General features: G+C 41.9%; 2 protein-coding genes across 2 annotated transcripts in view; one reads left to right on the top strand and one right to left on the bottom strand.

The window, feature by feature from the left end:
• Window positions 1-327: 327 nt before the first annotated feature.
• On the bottom strand, window positions 328-7,659 carry LOC108230817 (mucin-21). Its single transcript, XM_017407382.3, has 5 exons — window positions 7,381-7,659; window positions 4,259-4,426; window positions 1,876-2,322; window positions 681-838; window positions 328-480 (listed from the first exon to the last, which is right to left on the bottom strand). The coding sequence occupies exons 1-5, from the start codon at window positions 7,448-7,450 to the stop codon at window positions 439-441; spliced, it is 885 nt and encodes a 294-aa protein (XP_017262871.1). The 5' UTR covers window positions 7,451-7,659; the 3' UTR covers window positions 328-438.
• Window positions 7,660-9,808: 2,149 nt separating this feature from the next.
• LOC108230785 (importin-13-like) overlaps window positions 9,809-19,419 on the top strand; it is a 25,912-nt gene continuing 16,301 nt past the window's right edge. The window contains exons 1-5 of the mRNA XM_017407318.3: window positions 9,809-9,898; window positions 10,278-10,364; window positions 15,075-15,200; window positions 15,284-15,640; window positions 16,043-16,296. Of these exons, the coding sequence (XP_017262807.1) occupies window positions 10,296-10,364; window positions 15,075-15,200; window positions 15,284-15,640; window positions 16,043-16,296 (806 nt within the window). The 5' untranslated portion in view covers window positions 9,809-9,898; window positions 10,278-10,295. The remainder of the gene's footprint in view (window positions 9,899-10,277; window positions 10,365-15,074; window positions 15,201-15,283; window positions 15,641-16,042; window positions 16,297-19,419) is intronic.

Raw genomic sequence — 19,419 nt, 5'->3', positions numbered from 1 at the left:
AATTAAACCGACGAAGGGGGAACTAAAACCGGCCCCCCCCCCACACACGTGACTTTAATCGGCTTGGGTTTGTGTGATCTGCAACACCGATCGGTACGACTGCTTTATCGCTTTTCTCTGTCAACCGCTGGGAAAGCAAAACACAATAAATGACTCAAAGGACGCGCTGAACAACATTAAGTGCGCAGCGCTGGACGCACCAAAGCAAACTTTTTTTTCCCCAACAGGATCCACCATTGGTCTTCATGCTCTTTCCCTTTGTTCATGCCAATAATCTGGGTAAATGGAGGCAACCCAGACTACCCAGGTTCTTTCTGTTTGGTGCGATTTTTTTTTTTTTTTTTTTTTTTTTTTAAAAAGAACAGACCAGTTTCAACAACCACAGAGGTTTGGTTTGACACTGGACTGAAGAGTACCAAAAGTTCTGTTGGGGCTCCATCAGTAGCTGTACATGGACAGGGGCGTGTCCTCCATATCATCCTGTGTAGGAAAGATGCAAAAACATCACTATTTTGACAGACCTCAACAATTTCTAATATGACTAAAGAGTTGTTTATATTAGAAACTGTTTGGGACTGGAGACGTGGATCTGCAGTCGAGCCAAACAAGTTTTTTTTTTTTTTTTTCCTCAAAAACACCCGACAGACCGAGTGCTTCCCGGATGTTGTGGATATGCTCACCATGGGTAATTCCTGCAGCCTGCGGAACTCTGGTCTGCTGTCTCTCCGGCGCAGCTTGAGGAACAGGAGCAGAGTGATGATGATGGCTGTGACGATGAAGGCCGACACCAGGCCAGCCAGGAGGGGGTCCAGTGTGGGCGAGGCGTGGGCCACCGCAGCTGGAACAGAAACACGGCAGAAACCTCAGCAGTGGCCGAACTTTCTCCTTAGGCTCGACCGAACGAGCTGACATCAGATCACGAGGAGGAGGATGACGTTAAGATGCAGAACTTGATCTTGCGTTATAAAGTTGTAACTTTTACTAAATATAAACATTTTTTTAGAGGCATGTTGAGTGTTCATCGTGCAGCTGGGGACAGAAATTTCAAACAGGATGCTGATGTTAAACATTCCTGCGCAGCTTTTAGAGCCACTTTTAAACAAGTACACTAGAATTTCTCCGAACTAAATACAAGCAATAAATAAAGTATGAGCAAACAGCAGACTAAGAACTGTTTAATCTCTAAACCATCGTGACCTTTCTGTCTCGCTGTTTGTATATAGATGTTACTATGGAGGATGGTTTGGTAAACCTAGCTGTTTTTTCTTTTCTTTTTTTTTTATCCTCCGGTTGAAATGAACATCAACCACAAGACAGCAAATGCTCCGTGTTCCTCTGGCTAATGGAAAGAGGCGAGGTGCCAAGTGCCAAATAAAACCACAGAGTGAGACAAGCTGAGGGAATTTTAACTGCAGTCAAGCAGGCTGGTCAGCTGGAGAAAAAGACTGTTCTTCTTTTATGCTCGTGAGCGTATTTAAAAGTCCTGTAAATGTGGTCCAAACTTCGTATTGCCTGCGCACGTATCTAAATCATTTAACAGGCAGACGAAGAAGCAGGAAAAAAAAAACATACACAAGAAAGAATAAAAGGATTCTTGAAGTCAGGGTCCCGTGACGCCTCAGTCTCTTTCTGAAACAAACACATGATTGTGCCGTGCTTGGTGGTGACGGAGCTTGTAGAAGATGTAAACGGGTGGGGGGAGAGAGAATGCGTGGCGTGTGTTTGTGTGAAGAAGAAATGACTGGTTTGTGTTAGAAAACAAAGAACAACATCCCCTTTGTTGTTAAGCCAATTCACTCCGGGCTCTGTCAATATTCGGACTGTAAATAGTCCAGAGCGATTTTGTAAACAGCGCCGAACTTATTGGACACTTACTGTCGCCCTCCACGTTGAGCTGAGAGGGGCTTGCGGGATGGATCTTGACCCTGGTGGAGGTGCTGTTCAGTGGAGTTGCGGCGGACGTGGGTTGGGCTTCGCTGGAAGTCCCGGGGTGTGCACTGGCGTGCGAGGTGTCAGCTGGCCGATGAGTACTGGGGGGCTCCGTGGACGAGCTGGCGCTGGATGCTGAACTGGGCCGAGTGCCGGCGACAGTAGTAGGAGGTCTGGTTTGTGGGACGGTGGTGGGTGAGAACGTTTCCGTTTGAGCGGACTGGTTTGAAGGTGTAAACGCAGAATGGTCTGAGATGTTACTGTGGTTTGATGCGGGTGGCGCTGAGGTGTAAGTCAGGTTTGTGGAGCTAGTGACCGCAGAGGGAGGGGTGGGGTGATAGGTGGAGGAGTGGTTCTTAGCCTGTGGCGTCAGCTGGTCTGTTCCATTCGTTCCTGGAACAGACAACATTACAGGAGAGACATCATTACTTGCAGAAAAATAAGAAAAAGTCATTAGTAAAGAGTTGAATATAAGTTTAATGTGAAGTTTGTCCAACAGTGTGTGATAGCCAAGGGCCAAATAAACCATATAACAAATATTCTTAATTCAGCAAAGCAAACTATAACGTTATCTGTGTTTATATGACAGATAGTTTTTCCCGAGCTTCTGTCTGTAGCCTAAAGGAGAAGTGGGTAACACTTCTAATGAAGGTCATTTTTAAGCAATCAAAGGACCACGTGTCGAATTAAAACATGGGCCTCGTTTTCTACCCACCTCAGTTTTACATTCATAAAAATTTATCTTTCAATATTTCGCAGTCAGGAAAAGACTTGCTCTGTTCATGACCTAATATAATATAGCTAACTTTAGTTTTTGACTTATGGACCTACTTAAAAAAAAGAAATCTTACTGGTACCCATATGCTTTTAGCTTTTTTTTTCAACTTTTGTAATGTCTATTTATTTATTTATTGATTTATTATATTAAAAAAAAGTGTTCTGCTGTTGCACTTTTTGAATGCGTCAACATTGTATGAAAATGTGCACAAAATGGTGCCTGTAAACAAACTATTTAGGTGTCCGGTTATGAATAAAAGATGCCTCATTTATATTGAAATTCTTCTCTTTTTGAAGCATTCATCTTTAGTTGGGTTCTGCCAGCATAAACATGGAGTTTATTAAACAGGGACTCAAAACTCGACGCCCATTTTACTTCAGAATGTCTTGAATTAAAAGATTTGTTTATTAAAAAGTTGGTTTTCATTCATTTATTTGATGCTTCTTTCTTTTGAGGATGGGCCAGATGGAAACAGTGTAGGGGCTGCTTCTGGCCCCTGGGCCGTAACTTGCCCAAGTATGCCCGAAACACAAAAGAGGTTTAATTGCATTCATTAAAAAAAAAAATTGGGAACTGCTTCTTGTTTATGCACCAGTTCTGTTCAGGAACCAAAGAAGCAGCATTATATGTTTAATACATACACTGTCACAATCCCTGGATCTGACAGATTTCTCTTTCTGGCTGGACATCGGTGTATCAGGTTCCAGATCAGTCTCGTTTTTTGGATCAAATCCTAAAACCCTCATCAGCAAGAACCAACAGGAACTCAGTGGTACAAACCTTTAGGGTTGATTAGGTTTGCCAAACGTCTGAACTCCACATAATAAGTCTTTTTGGGCTGCGGTGGAGGCAGAAGACCCACAGTAAAGCATGAGCCCTGGCAAATGTATCCGAAAGCTATTGAAGAAAAGATTCAGAACTTGCTCCACGAAAAGCAAAGGTGCCTCGCTGTGAAAACGTCAAACGTGTGAACCAGCAGCGCTGGCTGTGTGTGAAAGACAAGCTGAGTTTGGGAGTGTGAACTTGGAGGGGAGTGTCTCACTTCTACCTTTCCCGTGTCTTTGTGAAAAGTCACACAGCATTTAATCATCTCTCTTTTCGTCAGGACTATCTGAATCACTTCTTATCAAACTTCTTTCCAAACAGATCACACCTCACTCAGCTTTTGTGTCTGACCTCTCACTTTTAAGCCATTTTGGTTTTGCATCCAGCGATCTTTTTTTTTTTTTTTTTTAAACCACGACTGAGTATTCGGGCCTGTTGGCTTTGTGCTGAGCCTGTCATCACTTTCACCTTGTCACTAGCTCTGCGGTCCACTTCTGGATGTGGAAAACAGCGATAAGCACTTAGCTAAATATAGCCTCTCAGCTCTGAAACACCTGCTGTTGGATTTCCGACTCTTCTCAAGTGTAATGTAATTTCCGTGCCGGTGAACCTCAAGCAAAGACGGCAACCAAAGAGGTCCTGCCCACCATCACACACAAAAAAATGGCTAACACAGAAAGAGAAGCAGTTTTTTTTTCCCTCTGAAAGCTGCAGCTGCATAGTTACCATTATTGTTCCCTGGTTTGGGCGCAGAGATGGTCTCATTTTCTTTAGTTGAGTTGCTGCTTAAGCCGATGGTGCTGTTGGTGTTGGAGGCGTTTTGCGCACCGCTGGTGGTGTTCAGGCTTGGATCATTCACGGACAGAGCAGGAGCAACACTCTGGCTTTCATCCACTATGAAATGAACACAACCAAATTAGTCTCTTTTTAAATGCACAGAATCAATAAACAGTAAATGAATTAATAAAGCCATGACTTATTTGCAGTCACAGATAGGAGGGCTGAGTAGACATTAATTACTGATTCTTATTTAATATAACAATAAGATTAAATCAATGCAGTGCAGCATTTACATTAGAAAACACTCCTGTTTTAATCACTGTCCAAAGCAGCCCCACATTATGATAATACCTCCCTTGTGCTGCTCTTTGCCTCTTCATATTCCTCTGTTAGCAGAAATTAACCCCTTCACATTGTTTCACATTTTTTTCTGAAAAAAAAAACAGTTTTTTTTTTCAATTACTGGTGTCTTTTTAGCTTTCAGCAATGGAGACTTTGGGTTGGCAGCTCCCGTACGTATGATGCCGGCTGGAGCCACCGCTCCAAGACTGCTCCCAATCAGCTGGCAGCTCCTTAGACGTCCTGCGCCGACCTATTTTTTTCCATTGTCCGCAACAGCCTTTGTGGATTTCTCCAGTGTAACATCCTGAAAGCAACCTGAATGGCGTTACAGCCGCGGAGTTTCCTGGTATTGTTCTGAGCAGCTAAGCACAAATTTGGAGATTTTAGGTCGTCGCCTCAAACTGGATCTTCTTGGAACGTCGGAACATTTGACATTATATCGATCCGACCGAAATGACATGAATGCTGACATTCAGGTCTTGTGTTGAAGAACTGATTCAGAGTGTGCCATTTGTTTAATTACACTTTATAACTTGGTCTTGAAGATTATTAGACACTCTTAAAAGGTGTATTTAATTCTAACCCCTGGGGTACGGACTAACTTGTAGTTGGCATGTCTTCAGCTCCTGCCTCTTTGAGCTGTGAGTAATTTTAGATCAGTGAAATAATACCATTTTAATGAAGACCTTCACTTTCTCTTTCTGCCCTGTCTTTATGTCTTTCGCACAGTTCTCCGGCGCTCCAGCTCCATCGCTCCCCCCGTTTCCCTTTGATGAAATCCAGAACCCTAATGTAATGTAAAGTCATTACCGTTCGCTAACGCACCGCGCTGATGCCTTTCATTACCTCCATAATCACTCACACGGCTCATCAGGGCACTCCGTGAGACAAAGCGAGGCAGAGAAGCACAGAGGCGGAGGGACCTCTGAGCGATACCAAAACAGACGCGCTCATAAATAGACAGACTGGATAATACTGGCCTTATTCCCTTGCTTTAGCTCCATGGGAGCGCCTTAGGTTAAATTCTGGAGTAGTAGGTCATGTCTTTTTTTTTTTTATATGTTTATGTTTCTGTGTGTGTGCCTCAGGTTCATAAAGAGGCTCACTGTTTCCCACTATAGCTCGGTCCTCTCTCTCTCTCTCTCTCTCTCGATATATATTTTGCTGTCTCATAAACTTTCAGGCCGGTGCTTTCAGCATGTATCCGAGAAGGGGGATATCTTTTGCTCACTTCTTGACCCTGACAGGAACAGGCGGACCAGTTTTCCGTGGGCAGATGTTTAAAGTGATCCAGTCAATCTGAAACCCATTAACTCGCTCCAGTAAAACCCCAAATAATTTACAGCAAATGAGCTTGAGTCAGAGCCACGGGTGATTTTGAGCTGATTGCGGCGCTGCAGACCAAAAATCCTCCTACTGTACATCAGCTGGCGTCATAAAACACCAAGTTCAGCGTCCTGAGATGATCTCCAGACACCGAACAAAATTTGAAAATAGTTCCTACTGGCATATTTTTACTATTACTGTTATAATAGCGAAAAACAATAGTCATAAATGAAGAAAGTAGTACAATTTGAGTTTAAGCTTATGTACTTTTTAGCAGTGTTTGTGTAGTTCAATCAGGGATATTTGGGGTTGCAAGTCTTCGCTGTTGTTACTTTGGAGACAAGAGGCTAAAAAGTTTGGGACCCACAGCTGTACTGAAGCTGCACCTCATACCTTTATGGTGTTATTATTTTTCAGTGCCAAGCCTTTCTGTATGGCGATAAATATACAACTTGCACGTCAGTAGCGATTTCTTTCCAGGCCCTTTGTTTGGTTAGATTTGAGTGTATCTGCATAGAAACAAGCCAAAAAATAAAAATAAAAAATAGGAAAGCCACACACGATTGAAGCTATTGGTCTGTTATAAATAATCTGTGGGATTTTTATAGAGAAAGCTAATTAACTGCCTCTTTTCTTTTTTCCTCCTGTAAGAACTGAAGGTGTGACCGATGCACTGCTTCAATCCCCTGAATAAAGTCTCCTCACTGTGCTGCACGAGCAAGCCAATTAGCACAAACCCAGCAAAATGACATTGTGCTGCTGCACACAATTAGAGGTGTCATTTATCACAATGTTCTCCCCCTGCTCAATTACAGCCATGTAAATGTTCTTCGGTTCTCCCTCCATTTCCAGTGACAGCCCAGACCCAGTAAAAGTCCTCTTTCAGATGTCACCGCCCTCCTTGTTGTTTTCGTGCTTTTGGATGGAAAAAAACAAAACAAAAACAAACAAAGCGGAAGTGGGGAGGCGGAGAGCGAGAGAACAGGTACGGAGAGGAAGGGGAAGGTGGGCTGATGGAGATCCACAGGATGTGCGAGAGGTGACTGTAACACATGCAGAAAGAGGAAGTGCTGCGTGAGATTTAAGCAGCAGCAAAACCCTGGCAGAAGATAAAAATTAGATAAGGCTCAGCGTGAAACATTGTTTCATTTGAGCTGACAGAAACCCATTCAAGATGTTTTGCAATTTTTTTTTAACTCATCTTGGGCACTTCACAGCCTGATAGAGGGGACAAAAGTGACTCTAAGCCTCACCACACGTTTCCACTGCAGCTGACAGTCTGCGCGTCACAGCGAACAGGAAGTTTACATGTCATAAATGACCCAATAATGTGGTAACCAACTGTTTCAGTGACCTTTGTTACAGTAGTTTGCCAGTAAATTAAAACTCTATATGCTTACCATTGCCAGTGGAGCCCATGTTAAAGACCAGAAGTGCGCAAAGAGCGACCCAGAGTTTGGGCTCCATCATTTTTAGCGCTTCGGGAAGAAAGAAAATGATGAAAACAAGTCTGGTTCCTTCGGCTCTGATCCGGTCTGACTCCTTCACGGTCCGACTGGAGACTTTCTGTCGGCTTGTAGGGGGAAAAAAATCCAAGGCCGTCTTAATCTGTGCGGACACACGGCAGCTCCGACGGTGTGTGTGTGCGGCTGTGGAGGGACTGAAGGCGGAGTGATTGAATGCTCTCTCTCTCTCTCTCTCTCTCTGAAAACCAGAAGCACTGCCACGTGTTCCCCTCCGTTCTCTAAAAAAAAGAAAAAGTCCAGTCTGACCGTGTCTGTGTCATTCAGGGGGAAAAAACTGACACCAAACCACACAAGAACAGAGGGGCAGGGGTTAAACTGCACTGTGTTAAAAATAAACACAAATTACAGCCACGGAGAGCTCGTCGGCCTCTCCGAGAGGCACGAACTCCGAAATTCCGAGAGGGCTTTAAACGCAACACTGGTCTTGTTAAAGTATAGTGTTTAGTTTAGTCCAAATTATAAAAACATTCAGGCTTTTGTTTGTATTTACAAACATACAGAACATACAGATATGTAAAATATGTATGTATCAGTGTAGTATTTTACATGTCAGGGAATTTATTCCTGTTTCATCTACTTTGTCAGTCTTGTAGAATGAATTTAAGCAAGTCTGACTAAAACAAGATTGCTCTAAGTCAGAGTGACAATAAAAACCCACATCGTTTTTTTAAAAGTTTATTTAACATTTTACTTAAAATTACTTCATTGAACTGAATGAAACTCTGAAGTACAAAAGTAGAACTGACCCAACAGTGGGTTGTAAAAGTGTTTATTCTCCTCGATAATCTCTCTGTTTAGTTGCCCTTGATTATTTGGATTTTTTTTAACTTGATTATATTTCTACAAAAACACCCCAGTCTCAAATCTCTGAAAGACCCAAACAGGTTTCCTTTAAGATGGCGTCACCCATCTCTCCTTAAACTCTCACCAGTTTCCCAGTCACTGATGGAAAAACATACCCACAGCATGATGCTGCCACCACCATGCTCCACTGCTTCACGCTTCATTTCATTTGGCAACTTGACAAGGGCTTAGCTTTGCACGGCGTGGCGTTATGCTTGATGGCTAAAAGGTTCAGTTTTCGTCTCATCTGACTTCAGTACCTTCTCCACGGGGAACAAATTCAAAACAGTCTGCTGTATTTATTTCTTTAAGCAATGACTTTTTCTTGGCCACTCTTTCGTGAATTACTTAAAAGCCTTGTAGTTTTGTGGAAATTTTTATTCCATGTTTTCATGTTTATTTAACAAGTTATTATCTAATGGCTTGATTTACACATAAATAACAATAAGCACATAATCTAAAAGCATTTGGGTTTAGCTTAGTGGCTCCTGCTTTTGATTTTAGAACATTTGAACTATTATTTACAAGAGTAATGAGGTGAATTGTTTTAGGTCAATGAGGCTTAATTGTGCAGTGGTTGTTCTTTTCCTTGTTCTGAATGATTATTTCTTTTACTTGAACTTAAGATCTAAGAACACGTTCATGGGCAATGTGCAACACATCCTGTATACTGAAGCATCTTAGTCACAGTAAATTTCTTCATAGTTTTAACCCTTTTTTTCCACGAAGTTCTAGTTTCACAATCATGTAATGTACTAAAAATCCCACATGGGGGCGCTGTTGCCTTGCAAATGACTCCTGAAAAGCCACCGCTATCAAGAAAAATATGTGGTTTTGAAATATTTAACTTATGATCAAACTATTGATAAAAATGTGCCAATTATCCAGTTATAATAGAAGCCAACCATTATTGCTCAGGGTTTGTTTAAGAACTAAAAACAGTGTTTTGCTGATTGATTTTCTTTCAGAGGAAGAGGTTTTCTACACTTTCCAAGTTACTTTAGTGAGAAGTACTGCCAGTGGAAGCGTCTGTTTTTTCCTTGGTTTGTGTTAGATATTCCAAAAAGCCTCATGTTTATTCTGTAAGTGATTTAAACAGTTTATGTACTTTTTATATATGAAATATTAGTGGATTTTTGAAATTGGTAATGCGAGATAAACTGTTGGCCAAAAAATGCTACAGCTTATCAATCAATGTAAATATGAGTCTTCAGGGAGATGCCGGATTCAGGTGTTTATATTTTAGCACGTAGACGACAAATAACAATGAAGTGCTAAAACAACAGTTGCAGATTAAACAATTCAATCAATGAATAATGTATAACAACAAATCAAATGCTTTTTTGTTTCGTAAGCCATTGTAATTTCCGCCGTCAATATTTCTGGAGCTTTAGAAAATTGTTTCTTATGTCGTTTGGGTGGTCCTTGCGACACGAAATAGATTTTTCCCACAGTGCTTGAACGCAGCAAAAGCCCCCGGTGACGGAGCAGAGGCAGAAAAGCGGCAGGCAGCTGCCAGCATCGTCACATACCGTCGCTGGACAGAAAGGTGTGAAAATGACAGTCCTCCAGACACGCTAGAAATAACACACCGAGGCTGCATTGTTTTGATAATACTGTCACACTCAGGCTATTAGTAGAGCTGTATTGTTTGGCTGTGTTTGGCACTAGCGCTGCGTCAAGTTGCATTGCTAATAAGAGCTAGCTTAGCATAGTGCTACAGTGTTTTTCTACGGCAGAGGTTAGCGGCGGCTAACGTTAGCTCCCGGTTACCGTGTCATTCATAAGCCCAAATAAGAATTACTGCACTAACCTAAGTATTCCGCCTGCTGCCGGGGAAATTATACTGCCGAAATGCCATCGTTTATAGCAGGGAAATAAGCGGTGGTCGCCTCTGAATTTGCTGTCTGCTTTCTGTCGCTTGACAGCTCCGTGTCCGCGGAGATATGGAGACGCCGGGGAGAATAGCAGCCACACCGGACGCCCTGGACTTCACGGTGGAAAACGTAGAGAAGGTGAGTCTTTACATCAGGTGTTCAGCAGCCTGTCGGTACGGTAACAGGGGGGCTTCGTGGACTTAAATAATAGGTTGTGCTTGGAGCACAAAAATAGTGGAGTTTTATTTGTCTTGCTACAAAACCTTAAGTTTTGATTGTACCGATCTCTGTGGATGTGTTTAGGAGTGATGTTCACCTGTTTGATACTTTTGTGATCAATGCAAAGCAATCATGTTATGACTTCTTAATATCAGACTGCTGACGGCCAAGTCCTTACAGGTTCTGCCACTGTGTGTGAAATGCTTCCCTGGGTCTTGTTTGTCTCAGTCAGATTGGATATATGTGTGTGTGTGTGTGTGTGTGTCACGGCCTTGTTGACTGCCAGGTTGCTGTGATGAATCGCCCTGCTGGGTGGCCACCGTCTCCAGGGGTGGGTGGGTAGGTAGGGGAGAAGACAATGCAGGGTGAAGCAAGAAAGGTGTTCAATGGAAGAGCGGAGGTAAAGTGCTGATGTGAGGTGAGGGAGGTGGTGGCGGATAAAGAGAAAAGGCTGAGGAGGTTGGTGATGTGCCAGGAGTTATTAAAGGCAGGCATGAACTTTCCCACTAGGGGAAACGGTTCAGCCTTTGGTTTCTGCATTATTAAAAGCTGGATGACAAACATTTGGCGTGGTCCTGTCTGTCCTGGGCTATTCTCTCCGTTTCACTTCGGTCTGTGTTTAATTGGAAGTGGTGAAGGAGATGCAATGCTTTTTGTTTTCATTTCGACATTAGCTAAATTCTAATAACACACTCATGAGAATGTCCTCATATATGTGAACATCTTAGCAGTCAAAATCTGTAATTTTTATTAGGCTATCCAGTCTTTAAATGCTTCCACTCCAACATGTTGCATGCTTTAAATAACCTAAGCAGGTAGAGATGCTCGCATGATATATATTTTTGTAAATAATCTGAATCCCATTTGAAATGCGTTCATCTTCAGCACATTTTAGATACTTTAAATGTGATTGTCCAATAAATAATTCATTTGAAAGTGTTTTAGATTATTATCTGGGATGTCACAAATGTCAATAGGCCACACTTTACTCCTTTTTAAATTGTGTTGGGTGAGTTAAAGATGCTTTTCCAGATCCTGTGTAGCTCATCAGAAGCCATTAGGTCTTCTTCAAGTAAACTATAGTAATCTCATCAGGTGGTGCAACATGACACACATCATCTTGTGTATTATTTTTCACATGAGCCATGACCGCTTCTGCTTTTATTCTGTTACTGCATTTTAAAATGAAAAGCTGTTCTTTAAAGATTCATCTACATTTAGCAAATTACATTATATTCTACTCATCACAGTGTTTTTTCCCATCCTATTCGATAGAGGCTTTGTCATGAACTGTATAAGATGCTATTCTTACACTGGAGTAAATGACAGAAAGCTTATTTTGTCGTTGTTTACACACCTATATCAGCTCCGTGTTGGTGCCTATAAAACAGAATGGATTATTATATTTTCCCACTGGACGACAAGAGCGACTGATGTCGTTAAAGTAGGAAATACTCGGGCTGTGAAACTGTCCCTTTCGTACAGACGGATGCTGGGGAGCGTGTCCTTGTTGTAACGACGGTTTTGGAGATGATTGTTCCTGGCTCAATGTTTGCATGCGTCCAACAGAAAACTCATTGTTCAGTATAGAGTCTGTGAGACAAAGTTGCACATTGTCAGTATCTTTGTGCTTCAAGGGAGAGTTTGTACACTCTCACATTTCTGTCTAATTGCCAAACAAGTGGATTGTAGAAAAAACATTGTACCATAAAATAGTGTCATGATGGCATTAATAACTTTTCAAAACTCTCCCCAGACAGTTCCTGTTAAGTTCGGCACTGTGCTGAATCTCTCCTGCCCAGCGTCTTGCTCAAGGGCACCTGGACAGGAGTCCCTTTTTGTTCCCGTAATGATCTGTAATCCCTCAGCTACACACACAGGATGCTTTCCAAATGAGCCACTGTACTGTCGAGGTTTGTCCGGTAGTGCTTAGCTCCCAGTGCATTTCTGCTATTTGTAAACAGAACCTAATATTAGAACAAGATGTATTTATAACATCAATTGTTGTTTTATTATTAGGAAGTATTTTGAGAAATGGTTCGGACTGTAAATGCACTTACTGTGGTGCATAATGGGGTAGCAGAATCATTTACAGAGAAATGATTCATGAAATCTGAAGAGGCTTTCAGGTGATCGTACATTTATATTCACTCATCAATCTATGTAGTTAAATGTGAAAACATATTTTTAGGTTATCTATACATATATGTATAGTCTAGGTTTATTCTTAAGTTTAATTTTAGCTTTCTTGTAAATTGTATCACTCTATTGTTGATTCTTTGCCTGAAGGTGATCATTCTCATTTTCTGTTTTTGTATCGGAGGTTTTGTAAATGGAAACAGTTGATGTAACAGATTAGTTTTCCATTCCTGTGCTGAAATTTCGTCACTATTGGCAACATCATGCTATTCTTATTTTCTGTCTTGGCCATGTGCTGTCAACAACCACCCACGCACGCTCCTCACACAAACTATTGTTCTTTGTTCTGTCATTAATCATCAGCCCTTTGCGGTTCTTTGAGTCTCACAAATATAACACTATGTTGGAGTGGCTGGGCGGTGGGACGATGCCTTCTGCTCTTGTATAAATGTGATGGCTTTGATAGTGACACAAGGAGAGGCAGCTAAAAAGCCATCTGAACCTACGGTGATGACCTGCAGGGTGTTTTACAATGAGACACAAATGATGCTCCCACCTCACTGACTTGCTTTATACTTGTTATTTTTGTTATGCTACATATATTGTACATGTATTGCTTTTTGTTAAAACATCTTAGGGACTACAGTGTTGTTATTCTACTGGGTTTACTTATACTAATACAACCTTATACATCTTGGTATAAAGTAATTTATCAAAGCAGGTTGGAAATCTGTAAGACTGAGCTATATTTATTTTCCCTTTTTTTTGTTAGGGTAAATGATCTGTGTCCGCTACCAGCATGCTGCACTCAGATGAAGCCAGTTTAACAATTCAGCCCAAAGTTGGATGAAAATCTGTCTTTTCTGTGGATGTGCATCGTAAAAACCAGCTACCAACAGATAACTGGAGTTAGATTGTGCCTTAGCTGTCTGGTGATGTTTGGAGGAAAAGCGAGGCGACGGTTGTGTTGTAAAAAGATTAAAGGAGCAAAATGAACAGCCTGATTTGTGTCCTGGTCTTTGATAATGATTCTCGGAAGGACACATAGCGCTGTTTGTTGCTGGACAGGGAGAGGTCTGCTGTCACACACTGGACTGCAGTAATGATACGCCGCTGCTTTGAACTTTATCACACCCTTGTTTAGAGAAAAGGCAGAGCAGGGCTCGGTGGCGTTTTGAATGAAGCCATGATAATTATCTGCAGAAAGACCCTGCCAAATGTCAGCGCAACACAGCCGTATTCTGTGAGCTCTGTTTTAATATTTGTCTACATGAATCATTACTTTTTAAGAACATTGTGTCATAGTTGAGTTTTCTGTTTTGCTTGTATTTTTTTCCTGAAGTGCATAAAATGGAGGTACATTTCAACTGAGCATGAAGATCTGCCAGCTATGCATAAAAGCTACACACATTAACTATTCTGTACCAGCTTCATATACTGTAGCAAGACCTATAGCTCTCTTCCACTCGTAGTGATACCTGGCTCTCTGCAGACAGTTAGCTCATTAACAACCAGCCAGCCGTGTTCAGAGTCTCCCGCAATAATAGGAGACAGATAACAGCTCTGCAGGATGGTAGGCATGAAAAGAAAAACCACCTGATATTCTGCTTCCAGTGGGCATTGTCGTCATATTGATGTTCCTCTTTGCAGCCGCGGTTTTATCATTGCACCATGTGACACCAGTTTTAATCTTTCTCTGTTAAAAAAGCCGAGTTTTCAGATAAGGGGATAGGAAAAATGTTGATCCTGAAGGAAGATTGTGTCAAACATAGAAAGCTTGGTGGAGGGTTCGGGCTAGAGGATGGCAGCTGGGTGGATGAAATGAAGAGACGGAGAATGACTGGTTGTGGAGGAATTGGGATGACAAGGCTTTAGGGGTAAAATTTAAGAAAGCACAGTGAATGGATTTCTTTTTTTTTCCTGCATTGTGAGACACTTTGTGCTGGCAGCTAATGGTTTTGGTTCAGTGAGCGTGTGCATTTGTGTAAGTGTATTTGTCTAAGATGGAGAGGAGAAAAAAAGAAAAAGATATTCATACTGGGACATTGTTGTAGTGTCTACATCAAATGCAGTTGTTTAATTAACACTTTCTTTTCTGCTTTTATATTTCCCTCTCTCACACTTATAATTTATCTTTCTTTGTCTCTTTTTTCCTTTTCTTTGCACTCAAGCACCTAAATTATTTTTGAGCTGTACTTTAGGGAGTTTGCAGTTCATTGCTTTCTAGTCTGTTCATGTTTTGCGGGGTTATCATTGTCTACTGCGTGTTTGTGTGTGCTCTTACTCAGTCAATCCGTTCTTTGTATCAAGTAAGAGCTTAAAAGATTGTTGGTTGTTTTCATTTTTCTCAGCTGCTCTCTTTTCTCAAACACCCACCATTGTGACAGAGTGGAATGAAGAGCTTTGTCAGCACAGTTTAACTTTTTATTGCTCAGCCGTCTACAAATTTTATTCTGTTCTGTTAATTATTTTGCCGTCTTTTATTTCCAGGCCCTCCACCAGTTGTATTATGATCCCAACATTGAAAACAAGAATCTGGCACAGAAATGGCTAATGCAAGCTCAAGTTTCACCTCAAGCCTGGCAGTTCTGCTGGGCTTTACTGAGCCCAGATAAGGTAGATGAAACACAAACAGTAATACTTACAAAGACTAAAAATATTTATATTTGAATTTGAATTCATGTTATTTTCCCTCACAGGTGTCAGAGATTCAGTACTTTGGAGCTAGTGCGCTACACACCAAAATCTCAAGGTACTGGTCAGATATTCCCACAGACCAGTACGAGTCCCTGAAGAGCCAGTTGTTCTCCCAGATTGCCCGCTTTTCCTCCGGCTCCAAGATGGTGCTCACTCGGCTGTGTGTGGCGCTGGCCTCTTTGGCTCTCAACACGATGCCCGAGGCCTGGCCCGGCGCGGTGGCAGAAATGGTTCGAGTGTTTCAGGAAGAGGGGGGAGGGGTGGACGGACGGGCACGGTGCCTGGCATTGTTGGAGCTGCTCACTGTCCTGCCCGAGGAGTTTCAAACGAGCCGCCTGCCGCAGTACCGAAAGGGCCTGGTATGTCTCCGGACACCAACTCCACCTGTTAGGCCACCTGTTTAGTATTAACTGATTTCTTTGAATTTTTTATTTTCCATTTATATGTCATATATATGTTTATTTTGATCCAGAGTTTAGGGAGAGCCATTATTTTTGTTAGGCAAAGGTAATCTGCCACTGCTTGTGTAAATATATACAGTATTTTGCTTTAATTGATTAATTATTATATTCTGAAAAATAAGTATCAAAAACCATTACTGTGAGTACAAAACAAGGTCAGTTTTAGGAGCATCAGTGTAAAAATGCTTAGAATAATTGCCTATTCAATCATTAAACAAATGAGCATGAGACACATCAGCATGATGGAGCAGTTTATGATTGGCCGCTGTCATTTGTTCTCTGTTATCATTTTATGTCCAGGTCCGAGGAGCCCTGGGCCGAGAGTGGGGATCAGTCTGTCCCTTACTGCAACAACTTCTTCGGAGGACAGATAGCCCAGGGGCAGTGAAAGCTCGTGTGCTGCGCTGCCTGTCATCATGGATGCTGTTGGACGTGCCCCTCAGCGAGAGTGAAGGCCTGGTGCACGACTGCTTCAGTGCCCTCCCTGACCCGGAGCTTTTCGACACAGCGGTAGAGGCAATAGTCAATGCCATCTCGCAGCCAGACTCCCAAAGGTATGTACATATTCTTCAGTCTGTTTGCCTACATGCAATCCCCAACAAACAAGGACCAGTAGTATTAACCATTAAATAACTGAAGTAAAATTGAGAGAAATTACAGCTACACCAGCAAATGCTTGAAAATTTGCTGTTTGGGGTATTGGTAGGGCACCAGAGAGGGATGAAAGGATGGAAGGAGGAACTGATACAGGGCAAGTTATCAACCGGAGAGAGGAGAGAGGCATTTCTCGGTTGGCTGGTGTTACTATGGTTACAGAGCTGGGGAGAGATGTCATCATGCCCCGGTTGATTCAGACATGGCAGGCACCCATTACTCCTCCCCGGAGACGGAGCGGGCGGGGGTGAAGAGACGGCTCAAAGACAGGGTAGGATGCTTAAAGAAGCAGGAGTGCAGGGGAGAGGTGTGAAAATGTTCAAGACTTTATTTTCTATACCTCAGTGCTCGTACACAGACAGACACTGGACCTTTGAGGCTGCTGCTGACAAGTCCGTTTAAACACAATGACATCATGTCGAGCAGATGGTAGAAAGAGCATTAAGGGCGGTGAAGTTAGTGGAAGCTCATCCTCTGTCTCAGCACAACACACATCAGTTTTTTTTTTTGTTTTATTATACTGTTGATTTTGTAGTCAGTTGTCAGTTGTGATTTTTAACACAAATGTTCATTATATTATACTATATTATAATCGTACCTGACTACAAGTCTGTGTCATGAGCCTTATTATGGGCGTGCCGTGTATTGGTCAAGCTTTGGCTGCTTAAATAAACCCTCTTTGTTCCTTGAGTAATATCAGTGATTGAGAACGGAAACAATCAATCTTTTGTATCAAGCACAAGATGTTTTTCAGTCATCTTATCAAAGCCCATATTTTTTAATTCTCTAGAGGCTCCTGTTCTTTTCATATTCTGTTTTATGTTTTGTCCCGGTCTGGCTGTTTCTTTGTGCTCTTCTGTTCCCCTTTCTCATCTCTCGCCGTCAGTACTAAGCCCTCCTCCCCGTCTCTTGTTCTCTCTCTCTGTCTCTCTCTCTGTCTCTGTCTCTCTGTCTGTCTCTCTCTCTCTCTCTCTCTCTGTTTAAACACATTACAGTCAACTCATTTGGGGGAATGCTATTGGTCCAGCTGCATCCTGTTGCCAGGCAACCCATTTCCCCTGTCTCAAAGTGTTGCGGTAATTGCAGAGGGGAGCAGAGGTGGAGAGAGGGACAGTGGGGGTGGGAGGGAGTGGGGTGGGTGTAATGAGAAGGAGACGGTAAGGGAGGCGACTTAAAAGGAGGAGTCAGAATGCGAGCAGGAAAGAGAGATGATGAGTAAGTGGCTCTGCAGCAGACGGTCTCAATGGAACCTCTAGAATGTCGTCTTTTATGAGGTGATATTGGGAAATGCATACAAATCCACTCTGGCCTTTTAATCACATCCCATACACACAAAGTCCTTTTTTCCCCTTAAGCTAAGAGTGCATGACCTGCATCTAAAAGGCACCTTATTAAAAATGAATGATCTTTATAGTGTGTGTGAGTGCACACACACATCAGCCCAGCCACTCAGTGAGTGAATATAAATGCAATTCCTGGCAGTGCTCTTAAAGTTAGTCACACAGAGAATATCGTCCTGTAGAAGCGCAGATATCCATACACTTTGTATCTCAACAGGGTGGAGTTTTCTCCTGAGAATGCTGAATCAGCCCAACCTGCTGATTTGGGGATTTGGCTTTAAAATGCAGGTCCACAGAAAAGGCTCAGCTCATAAGAGGGCCCGAGGGAAATTAGAGCAATAAATGCTTCTAGGAATGGTCTGCTCTGTTTTTAGCTTCTCAGAACAGATGATTCATATGTCTCTTATTCCTTTTCACTACATTTTCCATCACCTATTAGTTTTCTACAGGCGCGGACAAATTTGTTGGTACTTCTCATTGAAACAATACTTAATTTATAATGAAAAGTGATTCAGTTAAAAGCAATTGTCTAATAAACATATCAGCATATCTTTAGTATGTGATAGAATAAACAAAAAATTGTGAGAAGAAGTTGTTTTTTTTTTTTACAAAGATACATATGTCCAATTATGTTTGACCTTATTTAGTTTCACAGGTGCTTTCAGGCTTTTCATCAGCCATTCAGCCTTTTTAAAGGGAACAAACACGTCATTAGGTAGTTTCATTGTGTGCACCATACTGAACAGGAACGAGATTATATCCACTACAAACCCACCTTCAAGCAGCTTCATGTGTCTGTGACCACAGCTGCCAGTATTATTAAGTGCAAAGTTTGTGGACACAAGAGGAAATGCAGCCCCAGATTGATCAGACGAATGGTAGAAAATGAGAGAAGTAAATCATTAAAAACTGTTTAAGGTGAACCCCAAGGGGAAGGTATGTCACCTTCTGGTTGTACCATCAGTACATTTTCAATCATAATGGACTCCATTGAAGAAGACCCAGGAGGACTCCACTATTGACTAAAAAGGAAAAAAAAGCTAGACAGGAATTTGCCAAAATGCATGTTGATAAGCTCCAAAGTTTCTGGAAGAATATCATTTGAACCGATTGGACAAAACTAGAGCTGTTTTTGTCAGTCACATTAGCTCCATGTTTGCTGAATCTGACACGGTGAACCTTGAATCGGTACAGGGCAAAACAAAATCCCAAGACATCCTGGAGCGAAACATACTGTCCAGTGTCAGAAAGCTCAGCCTCAGTCGCAGAACATGGGTCCGTCAACAGGATAATGACCCAAAGCATACAGGTGCTGGTCATAAAATTAGAATATCATGAAAAAGTAGATTGATTTCAGTAATTCCATTTAAAAAGTGAAACTTGTATATTATATTTATACATTACATACAAACTCATATATTTCAAATGTTTATTTCGTTTAATTTTGATGATTACAAATGACAACAAATGAAAATCTCAAATTCATCATATCAGAAAATTAGAATATTACTGAAGACCAATAAAAACAAGGGATTTATAGAAATGTTGGCCAACTGAAAAGTATGAACATGAAAAGTATGAGCATGTACAGCACTCAGTATTTAGTTGGGCCTCCTTTGGCCTGTATTACTGCAGCAATGCGGCGTGGCATGGAGTCGATCAGTCTGTGGCACTGCTCAGGTG

Source organism: Kryptolebias marmoratus, linkage group LG24, assembly GCF_001649575.2.
Source record: "Kryptolebias marmoratus isolate JLee-2015 linkage group LG24, ASM164957v2, whole genome shotgun sequence".
Lineage (NCBI taxonomy): Eukaryota > Metazoa > Chordata > Actinopteri > Cyprinodontiformes > Rivulidae > Kryptolebias > Kryptolebias marmoratus.
The sequence above is the reverse complement of the archived record's forward strand: the minus strand, read 5'-3'. Positions and strand labels throughout refer to the sequence as shown.